The sequence below is a fragment of the Lepidochelys kempii genome, chromosome 6, assembly GCF_965140285.1.
Source record: "Lepidochelys kempii isolate rLepKem1 chromosome 6, rLepKem1.hap1, whole genome shotgun sequence".
Lineage (NCBI taxonomy): Eukaryota > Metazoa > Chordata > Testudines > Cheloniidae > Lepidochelys > Lepidochelys kempii.
Genome location: NC_136385.1, coordinates 12560489 through 12578432, shown reverse-complemented (window position 1 = coordinate 12578432; position 17944 = coordinate 12560489). Strand labels below are relative to the sequence as shown.

Genomic DNA, 17944 nt, shown 5'->3' with positions numbered 1-17944 from the left:
AGCAAAGCCAAGCCCTGGGAAGGGGGAAATTTGACCTGGTGCCAGCGGTGGGGGAGATTCCTGGATTCCCCAGCGGTGTTGTGCAGAGCAGCCGAACCTTCGCCTCCTAAGGCAGCAGCGGGGCCAGACAGGGAACCTGAGGCCCAGCCCCGATTCTGACGACTTTTAAAAGCATTTTAAAAAGTTTGTTTATATATCTTTACATTACAAGAGGGTTTAATGATTTTGTTATACTATAAAATGAAATGAAAAATCACAATACACCAAATTTTGAAGCAAAGTCATTTCAAAATGAAAAAGTGAAAGGTTCCATTCTGAGAAAATCAAAATGCTCTGTCAATTCTGTTCTAAACACAATGGCACTGAACTCGGCGTTACCGCAGAATGTTTTCATTTTGTCAGATTTGCTTCGTCTGATGGAAAACCTTGGTCAGCAAATTTTCCAAGATAGAACCCAGATAGAAGAAGGAAAAAGGAAAGGAAACCAAAATGTTGTCTTGTTATGTTTTAAATCTCATGAAGTTTTAAACAAATTCCTGATTTTTGAACACTTGTGGCAGGGGCTGCTGACATGGGCCTGTCTCTCGCTGTGCATCTGTGCAGTGCCCAGCTCAATGGGGCCCTGATCTCAGCTGGGGCAGGGCCTGTCTCTCGCTGTGTATCTGAGGCGCCTGGCACAACAGGGTCCTGATCTGAGGATGTCTAGGGGCCAGTGGAAGGCACATACTACCAGTCACTGTCTGATTCTTCCCTCTCAGTTGCATGTCCCCAGGGCAATGTCTTTGCTAGAGGAGCTGACTGACTTGAATTACTGAGAGCTAGCAGGAGTATCAGGTTGCCCTGAATTTCCTTCCTGCGCTAGCCGGCTTTGCAACAAGACCTGTGCAGGCCTGACCTGCTGCTTTGTTCTGCGGCTGGAAAGAGCTGGCTCACTAACAGGTGAGCGCTCTGATTTCCTTTGAAGCGTGCCAGGAATGGAGAGACCTTTGGAGCGGCTGATCACGTGGTGCGTGGGGCGAGCCTTAAGCCAGCACCTGCCAGCGGGCAAGGCTCACTGTGCAGCTGCAGCCATGGCTCACATCGCCAAGTCCTTCTACGACCTCAGCGCCACCAACATCCACGGGGAGAAAGTGGATTTCAACAACTTCCGGGGCCGGGTGGTTTTGATTGAGAACGTGGCATCCCTCTGAGGCACGACGGTGCGGGACTACACCCAGCTGAACCAGCTGCAGGCCCGGTACCCGCAGCGGCTGGTCGTGCTGGGCTTCCCTTGCAACCAGTTTGGCTACCAGGTATGTGGCACCTGCACACACAACACCCCCCGCCCCCCATGTCCTCTGCCTCACCAAAGAGCCCTGGAGGTTGCAGGCCCTGCAGGATCATCCCACTCCAGCATGCTGAGAATGCAGCGGGTGCTGGCTCAGTGTTTGGAGAGCTCCCGCCAGCCAGGGGCTGGGAACAAGAGACGTGTGTGGCCCCAGATCCTCCTGTCTCACCTGAGCATGTGGCCGCTGGGGTAGGAATTGCGTGGGGGGGGGGGGGCACAGCCTCTCCAGGATGGCCACGCAGCAGCACGGCGACATGGGAACAGTGCCCCCAGTCCAGCCCAGAGATCAGTTTCAGAACCAGGCAGTGACCCAAGGGATCGGCTGCCCAATGCCCTGTCCCTTACACCAGTGACACTCTGCCTTGCACCAGGGTGTGGGGCAGGGGCACCCCGCCCTTTGATTTTGCTGCCAGTGCCCTCCTGCATGGCACAGGCGGGTATGATTTAACTAGCTGATGCTGGCCTCAGCTGCACCTGTAAAACCCAATGGCCCAGGTGGGTCCGTGCTGAATGGAGCATGCGTTTTGCATGCTCCTGCCTGAAGCTGGGCTCCCTGCTACCAGCCGGCCTCCTGCTGTCCTGGCAAGGTGCCCTCCTGCCCACGTAAAGCCTCCTTGACGACCTCTTAGTGGCAGTCAGAGCACTGCCCAGAGGGGGGCATTGGAGCAGCTCCACCCTAGAGGTGGCGGAGATGGGCCCCAGCGTGCGAATATCTCACCTGGCTGCAGCCTGGTGGGCAGGGCCCAGGCTGCCCCAACCAGACCAGCATGAGAGGAGCTAGAGACAGAGCAGAGTGGCTGGGTCCCTTCCAGGGGCCAGGGCAGGGTTCTTGCCTGGAGAACCTTCTTTGCTGCTGGGACCATACAATCCAGCTGCTGGTCAGGATGTTTCCCCTGCTCCCACGTGGTGGGCCAGTGGGGAGGTCAATGAACAGGGACACAGGACACCTGGGTTCTCTTCCCAGCCCTTCCACAGCTTTACTGGGTGACCTTCGGCAAGTCACTTCCCTGCCCCGTGCCTCAATTTCCCCTTTGCCTGTCTTGTCTATTCAGACTGTGGGCTCCCTGGGGCAGGGACTATCTCTTGCTCTGGGTCTGTGCAGCACCTGGCACAATGGGGGGGGGGGGAGTGATCTCTGCCAGGGTCTAAGCAGTGCCAGGACAATGCCCCCACCCCGATCTCAGCTGGGGTCTATGCAGCTCGGGACACAACGGGCAGCAGGGCGGGGATCTTGGTCACACCCTGCATTCCTCACAGTGTGCTTGTCGGAAGGCAAATAATGACTGAGTGGCAGAACAGGCCGGGCCAGCGCCGTGTGGGCTGGGACCATCCATGAGTCACTAAGGAGACGGCGGGACAGGGCTGGGCTCCAGTCCATCCCTTGACTCCGTCGGCCTGACACGCCCTGTCCTCTCCCCGGCAGGAGAACTGCACCAACGAGGAGATCCTCAACAGCCTGAAGTATGTGCGCCCTGGGGCCGGCTTCGAGCCCAACTTCACCCTCTTCCAGAAATGCCAGGTGAACGGGCAGGACGTGCACCCCGTCTTCGCCTACCTGAAGGCCCACCTGCCCACCCCGGCCGACGAGCCCTCCGCCTTCATGGGCGACCCCAAGTTCGTCGTGTGGAGCCCGCTGCGCCGCGACGACCTCTCCTGGAACTTCGAGAAGTTCCTGGTGGGGCCCGAGGGGGAGCCCTTCAAACGCTACAGCCCCAAGTTCCAGACCATTGCCATCGAGCCCGACATCCAGCGCCTCCTCAAGCTAGCCAAATAGGGGGGCAGTAATGGGAGTCCAGTGGCAGCGCCCCCTGCTGGAGGGGCGCGGTGGCCACTCCCTAAGTCTCAGCCCGCTGCAGCCGGCGTCAGCGCTTTACCGGGTGACGGCCCCCTTCTAAACCACATGGGGAGGGGGCCCGAAGGGGGTAAAGGCACCGAACGCTCGGCCCGCGGCACTGGGCACCGTCCAATAAACAAGCCTGAAGGGAGCTGGGTCTCTGTGTATTTTCTACCCCTGCTCCCTGTTGCAAAGCCTGGCACAAGAACAACAGTGTCAACTGCCTCCCCCTGGCCCGAGCAGGGAGGCCCAGCCTTCCCGGGTGACACGCGGAGACAGCAAGGGCACTTCGGCCCTGGGTCTTGTCCCAGCCTCCACCGTGATGGCTGAGGGACCTGAGCCCTCGCTGCTGTGGAGGTAGCGGATGTGTGTGTGTGGGGGGGGACTGAGTGCCCATGGGGGCTGTATTGGAGGGAGCCCGGCACAGAGTGGTGGGTGCCCAGGGCAGTGAGCTGGGCACAGGGCTGCCCATCATCGAGGCTAGCAGGGAGTGAGTGTCAATATTCCTCCTGCCTAAAAGGGCCTCGCCCATTAAAATGGCTGAGAGGGCACGTGCCCCTCGTGGCAAAGCAGGTTCACAGCTCTTTGTGAGCAGGGGCCCAGAGACGGCAAAGACCGCAGGGTGCTGTGCAACCCACCCCTCTGCAATGGGGGCCATGCCCCGTAGCAACCGGCCCCTTTGCCATGCCCCGGGAGCAGCCCGCCCCTCTGCCATGCCCTGGGGGCCGTGTCCCATGGCAAACCCAACTCCTGTGTGCTGCTCTGGGAACAGCCCCAGCTGCAGGGGATGGTGGGGGGTCCCCGACAGCAAACCCAGCCCCTCTGCAAAGCATCAGGCTGGGCGGGGTCGCTGTGCCCCAATCCAGGAAGCCCCCTGACAAGTGGCTTGGGAAGTGGGGGGGGAGGGGGCTGCCCTGCTGCCTCCTACTGTTTCCTGGCCTCCATGGAAAGCACTGCAGCAATGACCTCTGTGGGGGGAAGTCTGTCTGCCTTCTCCCCTCACCCCCACTGGAAGGGACCAGGAAGTTACCTCCTCCCATGGGCTCTTCATTCCTCTGCCAGTCTCGACAGCTGAGGACCTGCCTTCCAGGAGCATCAGGAGCAGCTGCTTTCCAGGCCACAAGCCCTCACAGGGGGGCATCAGTCCTGGAGCTGCCCTGTCACCCACGGGGCCCATTTGGCCTTCTCAGGGATGGGGGGAACTGCCCGTGTCCGAATGAGCCTATTGCCGGGCCCCCTTCACCCGCCCCAGCCCAGGGATTCGTTTCTTGCTCCACTCCCCAGGTCAATGCAGAATTACAGCCCCAGCCCTGCTGTGTGTGCAGAGGCTCAAAAAACACGCCCCGAGTGGGACTGATGCTGCCTGAGGCTGCAGAGAGCCTGAGCCCATTGCTGGGAGGGAGCTGCCCCAGATGTGACCACACAGCAACGCCACAGAGAGCCTGAGGCGCAGATTCCCTGCCCAAATCAGGGGCCTGGGTGGCTCCTGGCACCAGCTAAGGCAACTCAACTTGTGTCCCTGCTGCCACACACACACCCCCTGCCCTGCCTCCAGCCACAGCAGCCAAGGTGGCTCCATGCCTAGGATGGGAGTCATGAGAGCATCTCGCTGGGAGCTGTGGCATGGTCTAGTGGCTAGGGAACTGGGATAGCATTCAGGAGACCTGGGTTCTACCCCCAGCTCTGCTGCAGAGTGACAGCCCTGCTCAGTGCCTCAGTTTTCCCCCCCCTTTGCCTTCAGCGTGAGCCCTTTGGGGAAAACAGCACCTCCCACTGTGTACGTGCAGCACCTAGCACAACAGGGGCCTCTGGGTGCTATCATAATAGTGACACCCCCAGGGGCAAGTCTGGCCAGGGCCCAGCCTCTGTTTCAGGAAAGGAGCTTGCAGCGGGGGAGTGAATTGTGCCGGTGGGCTCAGCAGCTACAAGTCTGCCTTCCCCCTGTCAGGGGGCACTAGCTGAGGGGAAGGCAGGCTTGTAGCTGCTGAGCCCACCTGCTCCCATGGGAAGAGGCTCTGTCCTGCAGGCAGAGGGGGCTGCTCTTCCTGCTGGCAGAAATCGGGGTTCCTGGGCAGCTCCCCAGATCAGCAACTGAGATTTTCCCAATGGGGTCAGGGGTTTTAACAACTTGCCTCCCATCACAGTGCTCCTGGGCAGCACGGTCTAGTGGTGAGAGCACCAGGCTGCAGCAGACCTGGGGTCAGTCATATTAAAGGTCAGACCTCACCTCCCCCAATCTGTCCCCCTGTGTAATAGAGACCCAAGCTCCCTGCAGCCAGCCCAGCCCAGCCCAGCCAGAGTCCATTGCTCCGACATGCAACGCAGGCTGGCTTTACAGATGCCAAGGGCTGGAGAACTAGTCGCTCCAATAGTCAATTCCCCTTCCTCTTAAAATTCTGCCCTTTTTTCTAGTCTGAATGTCTGGCATCAGCTCCCGGCCCCTGGATCTTGCGCTGACGGTGTCTGGTAGGCGACAGAGGCCTCCAGCAGAAATCTCCTCCCCAGGTAGCCACCTGGAGAAACTAGGCCACCCAGGCTCCTTCAGTCACTCGCAGTCAGGCAGGGCTGCAGCCCTCAGAGCCTCCTTGGTCTCTCTTCTGACCCCTCTCCAGGCGATCCCCGGCACTGCTCCTGGGTGACCTTTGACAAGTCACTTTCCTGCTTGTCACCTCAGCTGTCCCAGCTGTAAGGGGTGTGTGTGTGTGAGTGAGTGATGCTTCTTGAGACTCCTCCGTACAGAGCCTGGAGGAAAGGCCCCAGCAAGGCGCTCCGTATTAAAGCCAAGCAAAAGCACCCAGTTGCACTGGCAGAGCGCATGCAGGGCCCTCCCGTTGGGCAGCACAGAAACGCCCAGCCTTGGCTGCCCCTCAGGGTGCGGGGCCAGAGGCGACTCTGCACTGCCGTGCCTTCACTTCCTCTGCAGGGGTGCGGCATGGCTGTCACCACAGCGGCAGGGAGCCAGCTGGGTCTAATCCACGTGGCTTCCTTTGGTGACACATCACCCACTTCACTGCCCCCCAGGCTGGAACAGGTATGGGCACTTCCCTCAGCACAGCCCCTTTTCCTCTGCCAGGGGGCACAGGAAACAGCCCAGCAAGCCCTGCGCCATCCTGTCATGAACGACTGCCCCGTGCAAACCCTCCCAGGAATTCCACTCAGTCTAGCCCGGAACCTGGCCTGGGAGCAAACCTCTGGGGCTTCGTGGGAAGCGATCCGGATTCTGCACCAGGCTGCTGGTCTCCCAGCAGATGTTTCCATAGCACTCCGGGTTGGCAAGGCTACAGCCAGCAAACATTGCAATCGACAGGCCCCGCTCTTTGCCCCACCGGTGAGCGGGATAATAGGCAGCAGAAGGGCTGACTCACCAGAGGGCCCCACGAGAGCAGAGGAGCGGGTTATAAAGGAGAGCAGGTCTCTGCTGGGATGAGCCTGGAGAAATCCCCACTCCCCAAGGGCTGGGCGTTCCGTGAGCCTGGAGCAGCACCAGCCATGATCGGGGCCCCACCGTGCTAGACGCGGGACAGACAGCTAGGAAGACACCACTGCTGCCCCAGAGCACTCCCAGTTTATTGCCCACCTGTGCACACGAACAACTTGTTTGCTGTGCTCTTCTCCTGAAGGGGAACACCACACTGCAGCCGGTCACCCCCGGGAGGAGGGCCAGCAGCATGGGATGCCCCTCAGCAAAGGCTGGCCAGGAGATCTGGAGCCACTTTCCCCTTCCATTCAGAGGGAGACTACAGGTCCTAGGCAACAAGTCTTGCTTGTTAGCTCAAGCAGCCTGGCCACAGCAAGTTTCCTGATACGGCTCTAACCTGGGCCCGGTTTGCATGGTCCTGGACCACGGCGTGGGGGAGGAATCCGAGTGACTGCGGAACAGCTGAGACAGGGACAGCTGGGTGGAGAGCAGGTGTACCAGCCTCCAGACTCCTTTGGGGGGCACGCTAGGGTGCACCTCGGGGGGCTCTGCTACTATATCAGCCAGCTCTAATTTCATTACAAACTATAGATCCACGCAGTGCCCCTGCGCACCGGCTGTAAAATTACCTTCCAGGGGGTGGGGGCGGGATCCCAGACCAGGCACCGTGGACAGGACAGCAGCTGTTACCTTGGTTTGTGCCAAGGACCGTCCCACTCCCTCCCCCTCAGCATGCTCCCCACCACAGTACCAGTTCTCCAGGCAGCCTGGCTTACACCTCCCTCCCCGCTCATTCCTCCAGGCGGGGGCCGGGGTCCTGAGCCTCTCTGATGCCTGGGGAGGAGCGGTGTGCTGGACCGTGGGGCGACTCACGTTCACAACAGAGGGCACGTGTTTAATGACTGTAACCCGCCATCGCTTTGCCAACAGCCTGGCGAGGCTGGACGCAAACCCATGGCGGCAGCTTCAGAACAAGGGGGCCGCCTGGCGAGGGTCATCGGGCAGGATGCTGATGGAGTCCTCGGCCCTGCCACACAGCAGGCACAGCATGGTGTACTCCTGCAACAAGACAGAGGGCGCTCACGCGGGGGCAAGGGGGCGCTCGCTTCCATATGCAGGGCTGGGAATCTAGGCTGCGACACTCCGTTGTCCCGGGGGTGGGCGTGAGATGGGGTATGCACCTACACCCTGGCCAAGATTCAGGCCTGGAGGGAGGAGCTAAAAGGGGGAGAGCCCAGCTCTGGGGGCGGGGAAAGCAGATCTCCAGCTCTCACCGGGTGCAGGTCAGGGCCTCCCTGAGGGAAGGGGGGCTGGGTCTGAAGCTGGGAGCCCAGGCAAGTGTTAACGAGAAAAGGGACCCTGAGTAGAATGGGGGTCCAGCCCCAGCTGACCCTCCTTTCTGAGTTCCTTGTATTTGTTTTGTAACTTGGCTACCTCTGCAGGGGAAGAGCTTTGATGGAGGGCTGAGCAGCCATGGCACCAGACCATGCTGGAGATGGCTGCTGACCAGTGAAGACCTGGAGGGAAACTGAGCCCAGATGAGCAATGCCACAGTAGGCCACAAGGGGGCGCAGATGCCAACACTGCCACATGGTGACAACACTGCCACATGGTTCAGTCTCTTCCAATGCGGCACAGCAGGGCGCCCAACCTAGAGTCATGCCGGAAAGGGACTCATGCAGGCTGGCCTGAGAGATCAAGGAAAGTCCTGTGCCCAGACTGGCCTGCAGAGAGCATAGCTGTGGCAGTAGGAAACCTGCCTCCCCACTATCACTCAGCTTTGCTGTGCACAAGAGCCAGAGAGACGGACTGGGCTCCTGGCCCTGAGTGAGCGCAAGCTCTGAAAGACCTTACTGGCGACCAGACCCTTCAGGGCCCTCTGGTTTCTCCCCAGGGCTCCCACACACAGACATTGGGACTGCCCAGCGCTGACCAGGGCCGATATCAGACGAAAGCTCCTAAGATGGACCAGCAGCCCAGCCTCTCAGAAAGCAGAGCAGGGATCAGCTTTAGAGAGGCCTCCAAGTACCCCACAGCATTGCATCAGGGCCTGGCAGTGCAAGGGCTGCAGCTAGCAGCAGCCTCCAGGGAGTGGCCACTGAAACCACGCCCCTCCAAGCCCGCTAGCTCCCTCTGGAGGTTACAAAGGGCAAATGGCACCCACAATGGGAGCACACTCCAGCAACCGCAGGTTTGGAACAGAAATGCGCTGAACTTCAGCTTGCGGAGGCATCGGTTCAGGAACCTCAGACCCAGAGCGGCCCCATCAGCCTTCCCCTGCTCTGCCCCCTGAGCGGGCAGCCTGAAGGGGCGGCTAACGCATGCCTGCATCTCAGAGCGTCTCGGAATGGTCCCGCAGCCCCGGTTGGTGGACTGTGCCCAACGCCTGTCTTCCATGCCAATCCATCGCGAAACTCTGCAATATGGCTCCCCTTGTTGCTCCGAAGCCCTGCTGACTGTCCAGGTGCGAGCCAGGGTCTGCCCGCAAAGCCCCTTCTTCCACTACCACCTCCTCCCCATCTGCTTCCACCGGCCTTGTCATCTCACCTACTGCTCTGCAGGCAGGTCTAATAAAACCCGCTGCCGAGGTAGAGGGAGAACACAACTAGCGAGGACAGGGGTCAGGCCACACCCATCCTGCCAGAGGCTCGGGGGTCTGGCTCTGCCTCCTAGGCTGGACCGGGGCTGCAGACCCCTGCGGACCTTCCCGTGCAGAAGAAATTAACAGCGGTGGTTCTTCCAGCAATTGTCCCATGGCCTTGCTGTGTGTCTGCTTTCAAACACCGATTCATCTGGGTCCTGCGCACCCTCAGTTCTGCAGCGCTTCATGCGGGGTGGAAAGTACTCAGCCCTACACCCCATGGCATCGGGTCCTAAAGCACTCAGGCTGGAATTCTCTATGGAGCCTAAGGGAGTTAGGACCCCAAGTCCTATTAAAAGTCAATGTCATTTAAGTGCTTTTGAAAACTGCAAACCCCCTCCCTAATCCCACTGACTTGCAATGAAATGTGTATTCCTAAGTTGAGGTGCTTTTCAAAATGCCAACTGAAAGCTAGGGCTGTAGGCACTCATGCTAAATCATGGGTTCTCAAACTGGGGGTCCGGATCCGTCAGGGGGCCGTGAGGTTATTACATTGGGGGGGGGGTTTACGAGCTGTCAGCCTCCACCCCTAAACTCCGTTTCTCCTCCAGCATTAATAATAGTGTTAATTACAAAAAATGTGTTTGTAATGTATAAGGGGGGGTCGCACTCAGAGGCTTGCTGTGTGAAAGGGGTCACCAATGCAAAGGTTTGAGAATCACTGTGCTAAATGCTACATCCATGCAAGGGAGCCAGGCTCCAGTTGAGCATACAGAATCTCAACCCTCGCATTGCATGGATGTCCCCTTGCCTGATCCGACGGTGCCAGATTAGCCCAAAGTGTCGGGAGCTGGAGAGATGCTAATCAGCGGCATGCACCCATCACCTAACTTGGGCACCATGCCCAGCGGGTGGAAATGCAGCTGTGGCAGCTTGGAATCCACAGCTGGAAAGTCAAGCCACATTCTACAGTGAAGCTGGCCCTACAAAAGCACAGCAGGTTGGGCAGTGACTTGAATCCCTCCCCTAGCTTCCTAGCTGAAGCAGCACGTGGGCTGCACAGGGCACAAGCTCACATGTACCATAGCAACAGTAGCCTGCAGAACCCTACAAACCAAGAGCACCTCCAGATGGAAACCCACAAAGCGGAACTGTCTGCTCCGGCCGCTGCGATCCTGGGGTTCCTTGTGCTTCTGTGACATCACTCCCAGGGCTTTCCAGATCTCGGGGCGTTCGTTTGAGGGAATAAAGGTGTGCGTATTTTTGATCTGTGTACATGCGTGTGTGATGAAGTGGGAATTTTCGGTGACTTTTTATGCCCCCTGTGTGTGCCTCGGTTTCCCCTATATCTTGCATGGCAATGCAGTAGGGAAACAGGACTGTTTGCTCTCAGGGCAGGTTAAGAGACAGAAGCATGAATGGCATTTAGCTGTCTGAGCCTGAATGGGTTGTTAAAAAGGTCTGGCTGAGGCTCACTCCATATCAGTGAAGAATCCAAGAGGACAATGGGACACGGACACTTAGTAACCTGCGCCCCAGAGGAGGATGGATTCTCCCACCTCTCAGCAGGGAGGCTGAGCAAACCCTCCAGCTGGAGAACAAAAGATCAGGAAGGCGGGAGGTGGGGTTAGGAGTTGGCTGTGGGAAGGGGTTGGGGCTCTCACCTGGGAACAGACCACGGAGGTCAGACTGAGACAGAGCCTGAAAGGGGTTCACCACAGCTTGGCTGGGCTCTGGGTTGAACAGGATGGACTTGGGCCATGCTTTACCCTTCGTTTCTCTGTGCTCACCTACGGCCCTCCTGTGCTGTGTAACAGCTGACAACTGAACCCGGCTGTTTGGACAACACTGAGTGTCACCGCAAATACTGCTGAGGTGCATGGTCCCTGAAGAGGGGACAAGTCTCTCCCAGGGCTCTGGCTCAGCTTGACTCACTGGGCAGAGCTCAGGGGGTGAAGCAGGAGGGCTGAAGCTGCAAAGGTGGCGGTGAAGCCAACTGGCCCACCCTGAAGAAAGAGTGAGACCCCCTTGGGGGTCCAGCACGCTGAAGGGCTGGTTCCAAAGCTGGGGGCGTAGCACTGATCCTGGGACTCCATGACAGCGTGCAAGACAACATACCTGGTAATCGTCCACCACGCTGAATGTATATTCGTGCCTGGCTATCATGTGATGACAATTCTTACACACATCTGGAACGAAAACCAGAGATTCACAAGGATCGCCTGCTTGGAGGGAGACCTCACTTACCACAACCTGGGGGCAGGGAAAGTCTTATTTCTTTTGACTGAAAATTGCACTGATCTGAGATCAAGGACCTGCTATCCTGGGTCAGTGACAAAAAGCCCTCCTGGTCCAAGAGGGCAGCGGTCATCTTAGAGGCAAAGCCAAATATCTTTGGATCCCCCCGGCTAGATCCACCCCAGTTTTCTAATACATTTGTGAATTTACCAAAGCAATAAAAAACTTGTATTTTGTAGCCCCACAAATGCCTGGAGAAATTGTTTTACTACATAAGGTTTCACCTTCACTGTACGGGCCAGGCCCATTTTTAGCTGGGAGCAGGGCAAATAGTTCAAAAGTAGTCAATTTTTCTAACCACCGGAGCCTGGATGCTGAACAGAAAACGAGACCTTTCACTCCTTGATATTCCCCAAAGCAGCACGCTCATTGGGTCACCTACACCAAAACCTGTAATCACTGGGGAAATGCACTGTATAAACTCAGGGGACTAATGGAAACATGCCACCTTTAACCATTCCCAACTCATCTCCTGTGCCATCCTACAAAGCACATTTATTTAATCTATGCAAGCTTGAGCGCAACTATGGCTCTGATACTGCAATTAGCTGGAGAAACTCTAAAGTCATTAACTTGGCCATTCAAATCCTGCAGAAATTGCTTCCAGCTTGTGGCTATTTGTAGGCCTCTGTGAAATGAGTTGAGGGGCATAAGCTAAGCTCCCACCTTGCAAAACCCATTTGCACTTCAGTCTCAGCAGGGAGGCCAAGGCACTGAATGGGCGAGGGCAAATTACTCTCTTAGTCCTGCAGATGGTTCCCTGGTGGTCGGGGTCCAGGCAGGGGATGAGAGAGAAGTCAGGATTGCCACTGGATTTTAGAATCCAGAGGGAGGTCAATATAGGGCCTTCCACGAGCACCAATGCAGATGGAATTGTCCATTCACTCCAAACAGTGTAAATGTAACATACACTAATAAATGCCAAACTGAGAACCCTTTCCTGCATTTTTTACAGAGACACAGTGATACTGACAACCAAAAACAACCCCATTCTCTCTCTTCACATCCCTTCAGTTCTCTTTCCTCACATTTTACCTGGCTTAAAAAAAAAATCGACACACACGAGGCAAGCAGGAGGTTTACTTTGGTGATTAGGGAGAGCTAAGCTATCAATTGCTGGAGAATTTAGGCTCTAAAAACAAAACATTAACCTGGCATGGATGCAAAATGTGAACAGATACAGAGCTGCTTCCCTGAGTTTGCCCCTCAGTTGGCAGTAGACTGACATTCACAAGACTCTGGTCAGTTTCACAGCAGCTGTTCACAACCCTGTGAGTATCAGTGAAGCTGCCCAGAATCACATCAATGATGTGATTAGAGTAAGTAGAGTAAGTAGAGTAAGTAGAGGCTTCTTGGGAGCAGTGGGCAGCAGCAGAGGCAGACACTGGAGCTAATCACAGGTGAGGATGACACACAAACGGAGGCAGGGGAGAGATTCTGGAGTCTCAGCAGCAGTGCAGCAGGGAGGTTGGGGGGTGATGGGGGAGCGTACAGTAGCAGAGACTCCTCCAGCTCTGGAGTGGGGAGGGGAGCTCCAGCCTCAGGCCTGGATTCTGAGAACAGTTAAGCACATGCTGACCTGGCTGTAGCCAGATCACACAGGTTTTGTGCTGCTGTAACTATGCTGGCTAGGGGATGTGATTTTTTTTTTTTAACCAACATAGTTATACTGATACAACCCCTCATGTTGACAGTTACACCAGAATAGATCCTTCCCCTTCCTGTAGAGACACTGTACACTGGTATAAACACCTTTGTACCTGTATATCTGCATCCACACTAGAGGGTTTTGCCCTTATTCATAGATTCCTAGCTTAAGGCCAGGTGGGACCATTAGATCATCTCATCAGACCGCCTGCATAGCCCAGGACAGAGAATTTCACTCAGTTCTCTCTGGACTGAGCCCAGTAAATTGCGTTTGGCTAAAGCAGATCTTCCAGAAAGGCCTCCAGCCTGGATCTGAAGCCTTTAAGAGGGAGCAGCCACCCCTTGGAAGTTTATTCCAATGGCTCCTCTGTTGGTCATGGTTAGAAATGTGGGCGTTATTGGTAATTTTGAATTTGTCTTTAACCCCCAGCAACTGGTATAGGAACCCCACTGGGATAATTTAAGCCGTACAACTTTTGACAAGGCCTTAGACACTTTCCAGCCAGGGACTTAAGTGAAAGTGGAGCCCACGAGGAAGGTCACAGGATAGCAGCAAAATAGAAATTTCAGCAACTTTCTCCTTCCCCGCAGGTGGGGACCTGGGTCACTGACTTAGATTTCTTTAGGGAGCCCCAGACAGCTCTCCTACTACCCTCTGGCCAAGAGAGGTCTGGTAACTTTTTCAAATCAAGTGCTAAACTCTCTCTCTCCCCACAATAGGCATAATAATAAAAAAACATGACACCTCACCCCTTTGCAGCTCAGGTTCCTAAAGCCTGTGGCTGTGCGCACACTTAATTGATGAGACAAACAAGGGGACCTCCTTACGGTCATAAGTGATGATTTCTTCTCCATCCTCCTCCTCCGTTGCTCTGTTTGCAATCAGCACAAAGTCCCTCTTGTTGCACTCCACACACCCCACGTAGTTGAGCAGGAAAGAGCCGTTCTCCAGGCAGGTGTTCCCCTACAAAATTGAGAGGAAAATTATCCACCTCCATTTCTATGTTATTGCCAAACACCCACCCCTCCCGCTTCAATTTGTCCCAACATTGTATTTATTGACAGCACACGCAAGGGTTAGGGAAGTGGTCCCCAAACTGTAGGGCGTGCCCCCTGCTCCAGAAAGTAGACTTACAAGTATGCGGGAGTTTGGGGGGCAAATTGACACAACAGAGTTTCCCTGCAGGCCTCTGAGCAGGAACAAAGGGAAGGGTGACAATACTGCAGTCTTAGCAAAATTTGGTACTCTGGAGGCAATGACCTGGGACCAGCCAGCTTGTGTAAAAGTGAATGGTTTACTTTTTTTTTAATGTACCTAAAAAAAGTGTTTTTTGGGGGAAAAAAGGTGTTGCAGTGATCCCTGCAGGAGAGAGTGTTCAGAGCCAAGAGCAGGAAGGCATCAACTGAGCAAGAAAGCCATCGGTACTTCAGAATGCCCCCGTAACATGGAGCCATCTCTATGGTGTTCTTTTTGTGGACACAGACGAACACGGATGCTACTCTGAAACCTGTCATCACACCAGGGGGTCTTGGAGCCACCATGTCCAACAAATCACATATACACAAACGTTCCTGGCAAGCAAATACTGCTGGCTGATTCTGCTTCCCTTCCCTGACTGTCACAGGGATCTCGCTCTGATGGGAACTGCTTTAGAGTCTGTGCCCAGTACTAGATTGGTAGATTCAATGAGCCTGGAATAACTGAGGGGAGTGAGGAGAGGTAAGAACACAGAGGTAAACAAAAACATATGAAATGTCATCCCAGAGTCAGCGGGGAATCTAGTCCAGTAACACACAGTTCAGAGACAACTGCAAGGAAGCCAGCAGTAGCCAATTCGGGAATAACCTTCCCCTGAGTGGAGTTTCATGATAACCCAGTCAGTTAGTGACCGACTTATGCCTTGAAACATGAGGGCTTATATCCCTCATGGGCAGGTCATGTCAATCTCTGTGCCTCAGTTTCCCCAACTGTAAAATTGGGGTAATGATACTGACCTGCTTTGAGATCTATGGCTGGAAAGCACTATGCAACATAGGAACTAGTTAGTCTTACTGTTGTTATGCCCTTTAAAAAAAGTCAGTCAGTGTACAGGAGAACCTCAGAGTTACAAACACCTCAGGAAGGGAGGCTGTTCGTAACTCTGAAATGTTCATAACCCTGAACAAAACATTACGACTGTTTTTTCAAAAGTTGACAAGTGATCACGGACTTAATACAATTTTGAATCCTTCCTATGCAGAAGAAAAATGCTGCTTTCCCTTTATATTTTTAGTCGTTTACATTGAACACAGTACTGCTTTCTCTTGGTCTCTGCTGCTGCCTGATTGCATACTTCTGGCTCCGAATGACATGCACGGTTGACTGGTCAGTCCAGAACGCTGAGGTTCTACTGTTACTGTGTATGAGCTCCTTATCTATGTGCCTAGTTCTTTGAATTCCTCTAAGCTCTTGGTCTCAGCAACACTTTGTGGCAATGAGTTCCACAGGTTTCGATAAAGCATAATTATTTCCTTTTATAATTTTAAATGTATTGTATTTCAACTCCATTGGTTGTTCTTTTGTTCTTGTAAAAAGAAAAGGAGGACTTGTGGCACCTTAGAGACTAACAAATTTATTTGAGCATAAGCTTTCGTGAGCTTATGCATCTGATGAAGTGAGCTGTAGCTCACGAAAGCTTATGCTCAAATAAATTTGTTAGTCTCTAAGGTGCCACAAGTCCTCCTTTTCTTTTTGCGAATACAGACTAACACGGCTGCTACTCTGAAACCTTTGTTCTTGTGTTACTACAAAGAAGAGCCTGACTTGCCTTCTCATCATTAATATTTTTGGATATCTCTAGAGAGGAGTTAAATAAAAGGGAACACAATAAACTGTCCCATCTTTTCAGTCTCTTCTCACAGAGCAGTCTTTCTATGCCCCCATTGTTTTTGTTACCATCTCAGTACCCTGTTCTTTCTGCTCTATCTTTTTCAAGGTAACACTATCTCAGAGGCAGGGGCATGGCTGGTTTATGTAACAGCACTGCATTGTCTGCAGTATTATTTCCTATCTCTTAGGCAGCTTCACGTTGCCTTTGCCCCATGCTATGCACTCTTAAAACCCAGCAGGGAGCAGGACTACCCCCTGGGCTGCGCACAGGATGCATCCAGAGGTGCTGGAACTAGGGGTGCGGGGGCTGCTGCCGCACCCCCTGGCTTGAAGTGGTTTCCATCACATACAGGGCTTACAATTCGGTTCAATGGCTCTCAGCATCCCCACAATACAAATTTTTCCAGAAGCACCCCTGGGTGCCAAAGGTACCCAGGGCAGCCTCTAGCCCACCCTGGCCTGAGGATAGACACTGCTGTGGCAGAAGGTCAGGAGGTGCGGGGGGGGGGGGGGGGGAAGAGGAGCGCACTTTACAGAGGGAGATGGGCATGATTCACCCTAGGTATCAAGTCAGAAACAGAACCCAGGAGTCCGGCCTCCCAGCCCAGCTCCAGCCCACCAGACCCCACCCCCGGACCAGAGCTGGGGAGAGAACCCAGGAGTCCGGGCTCCCAGCCCAGCTCCAGCCCACCAGACCCCAGCCCGCGCCCAGAGCTGGGGAGAGAACCCAGGAGTCCGGGCTCCCAGCCCAGCTCCAGCCCACCAGACCCCACCCCCGGACCAGAGCTGGGGAGAGAACCCAGGAGTCCGGGCTCCCAGCCCAGCTCCAGCCCACCAGACCCCACCCCCGGACCAGAGCTGGGGAGAGAACCCAGGAGTCCGGGCTCCCAGCCCAGCTCCAGCCCACCAGACCCCACCCCCGGACCAGAGCTGGGGAGAGAACCCAGGAGTCCGGGCTCCCAGCCCAGCTCCAGCCCACCAGACCCCACCCCCGGACCAGAGCTGGGGAGAGAACCCAGGAGTCCGGGCTCCCAGCCCAGCTCCAGCCCACCAGACCCCACCCCCGGACCAGAGCTGGGGAGAGAACCCAGGAGTCCGGGCTCCCAGCCCAGCTCCAGCCCACCAGACCCCACCCCCGGACCAGAGCTGGGGAGAGAACCCAGGAGTCCGGGCTCCCAGCCCCCGCTCAGGGAACCGGGGCGAGGGGGGAGACAAGCCCCGGCCCCGCTCACCCGGGACGGGTACTCGGTCTCCACGCAGCCCCCGCACATGACGCCGCCGCCGCCACTTCCGGCTTCCGGGAGCATCGCGTCTCGCGAGAGCTGCCAGCCCTGGGAGGGTTTAGGGGCGGGGCCGGGGAGGAGCCGTGGGGCTGGGTGGGCGTGGCCTGAGGTGTGGGCGTGGCCCGAAGGGTCGGAGCTGGGCTCTACGGGGTCAGTCAGGGCCGAGGGCGGGGTCTGAGGAGAGCAGGGTGGGGTCTGGAGGAGTGGGGCGTTGCCTATGGATGAGGGGGCGTGGCCTATGGCAGTGGGGCGTGGCCTGCAGGGTCAGGGTGCGGGGTCTGTTGGGAAGGGGGCGTGGCCTGTGGGCAGTGGGATGTGGCCTGTGGGGCCAGGCCAGGGTGGGGCAAGGGGAGAGTGGCTTCAGGCAGGTGGGTGGGGTAGGTAGGCTGAAGCAGGGCTTTCAGGTGTGTGTCTCTGTGCGTGTTTAACATGTGCGGAGAGCTGCCGCAGGAGGGACTCTGCCCCGCCAGCACCAGTGACCCATAACCCCTTCCCTGCCCCGATCCCTGTTTTTGTTTTTTTAACAGCCGCCCCAGCTCCTCTTCCGGTAGAAGTCTCAGCAGCAAAGGCGTGGCAAGCCCACTCCCCTAGAGTCAGAGGACTGGGAAAGGTTTCAGAGTGGTAGCCATGTTAGTCTGTATCAGCAAAAAGAAAAGGAGGACTTGTGGCACCTTAGAGACTAACAAA

General features: G+C 55.9%; 2 protein-coding genes across 2 annotated transcripts; one reads left to right on the top strand and one right to left on the bottom strand.

Annotated features, from left to right (window-relative positions):
* Window positions 1-851: 851 nt before the first annotated feature.
* GPX2 (glutathione peroxidase 2) lies at window positions 852-3312 on the top strand. Its single transcript, XM_073346707.2, has 2 exons — window positions 852-1292; window positions 2751-3312. The coding sequence occupies exons 1-2, from the start codon at window positions 975-977 to the stop codon at window positions 3099-3101; spliced, it is 669 nt and encodes a 222-aa protein (XP_073202808.1). The 5' UTR covers window positions 852-974; the 3' UTR covers window positions 3102-3312.
* Window positions 3313-7453: 4141 nt separating this feature from the next.
* CHURC1 (churchill domain containing 1) lies at window positions 7454-17285 on the bottom strand. The gene is made up of 4 exons (XM_073346708.1): window positions 17207-17285; window positions 13934-14069; window positions 11279-11349; window positions 7454-7638 (listed from the first exon to the last, which is right to left on the bottom strand). Exons 1-4 carry the CDS (start codon window positions 17279-17281, stop codon window positions 7546-7548), a joined length of 375 nt encoding a protein of 124 aa, XP_073202809.1. The 5' UTR covers window positions 17282-17285; the 3' UTR covers window positions 7454-7545.
* Window positions 17286-17944: the final 659 nt, after the last annotated feature.

Coding starts and splice junctions, on each gene's coding strand:
- CHURC1 (XM_073346708.1), bottom strand. CDS start 17,281: ATGCTCCCGGAAGCCGGAAGTGGCGGCGGCGGCGTCATGTGCGGGGGC. Junction 14,070..17,206: donor AGACCGAGTACCCGTCCCGG/GTGAGCGGGGCC, acceptor TCAATTTTGTAG/GGGAACACCTGCCTGGAGAA. Junction 7,639..11,278: donor GCGTGGTGGACGATTACCAG/GTATGTTGTCTT, acceptor GTCTTGTTGCAG/GAGTACACCATGCTGTGCCT.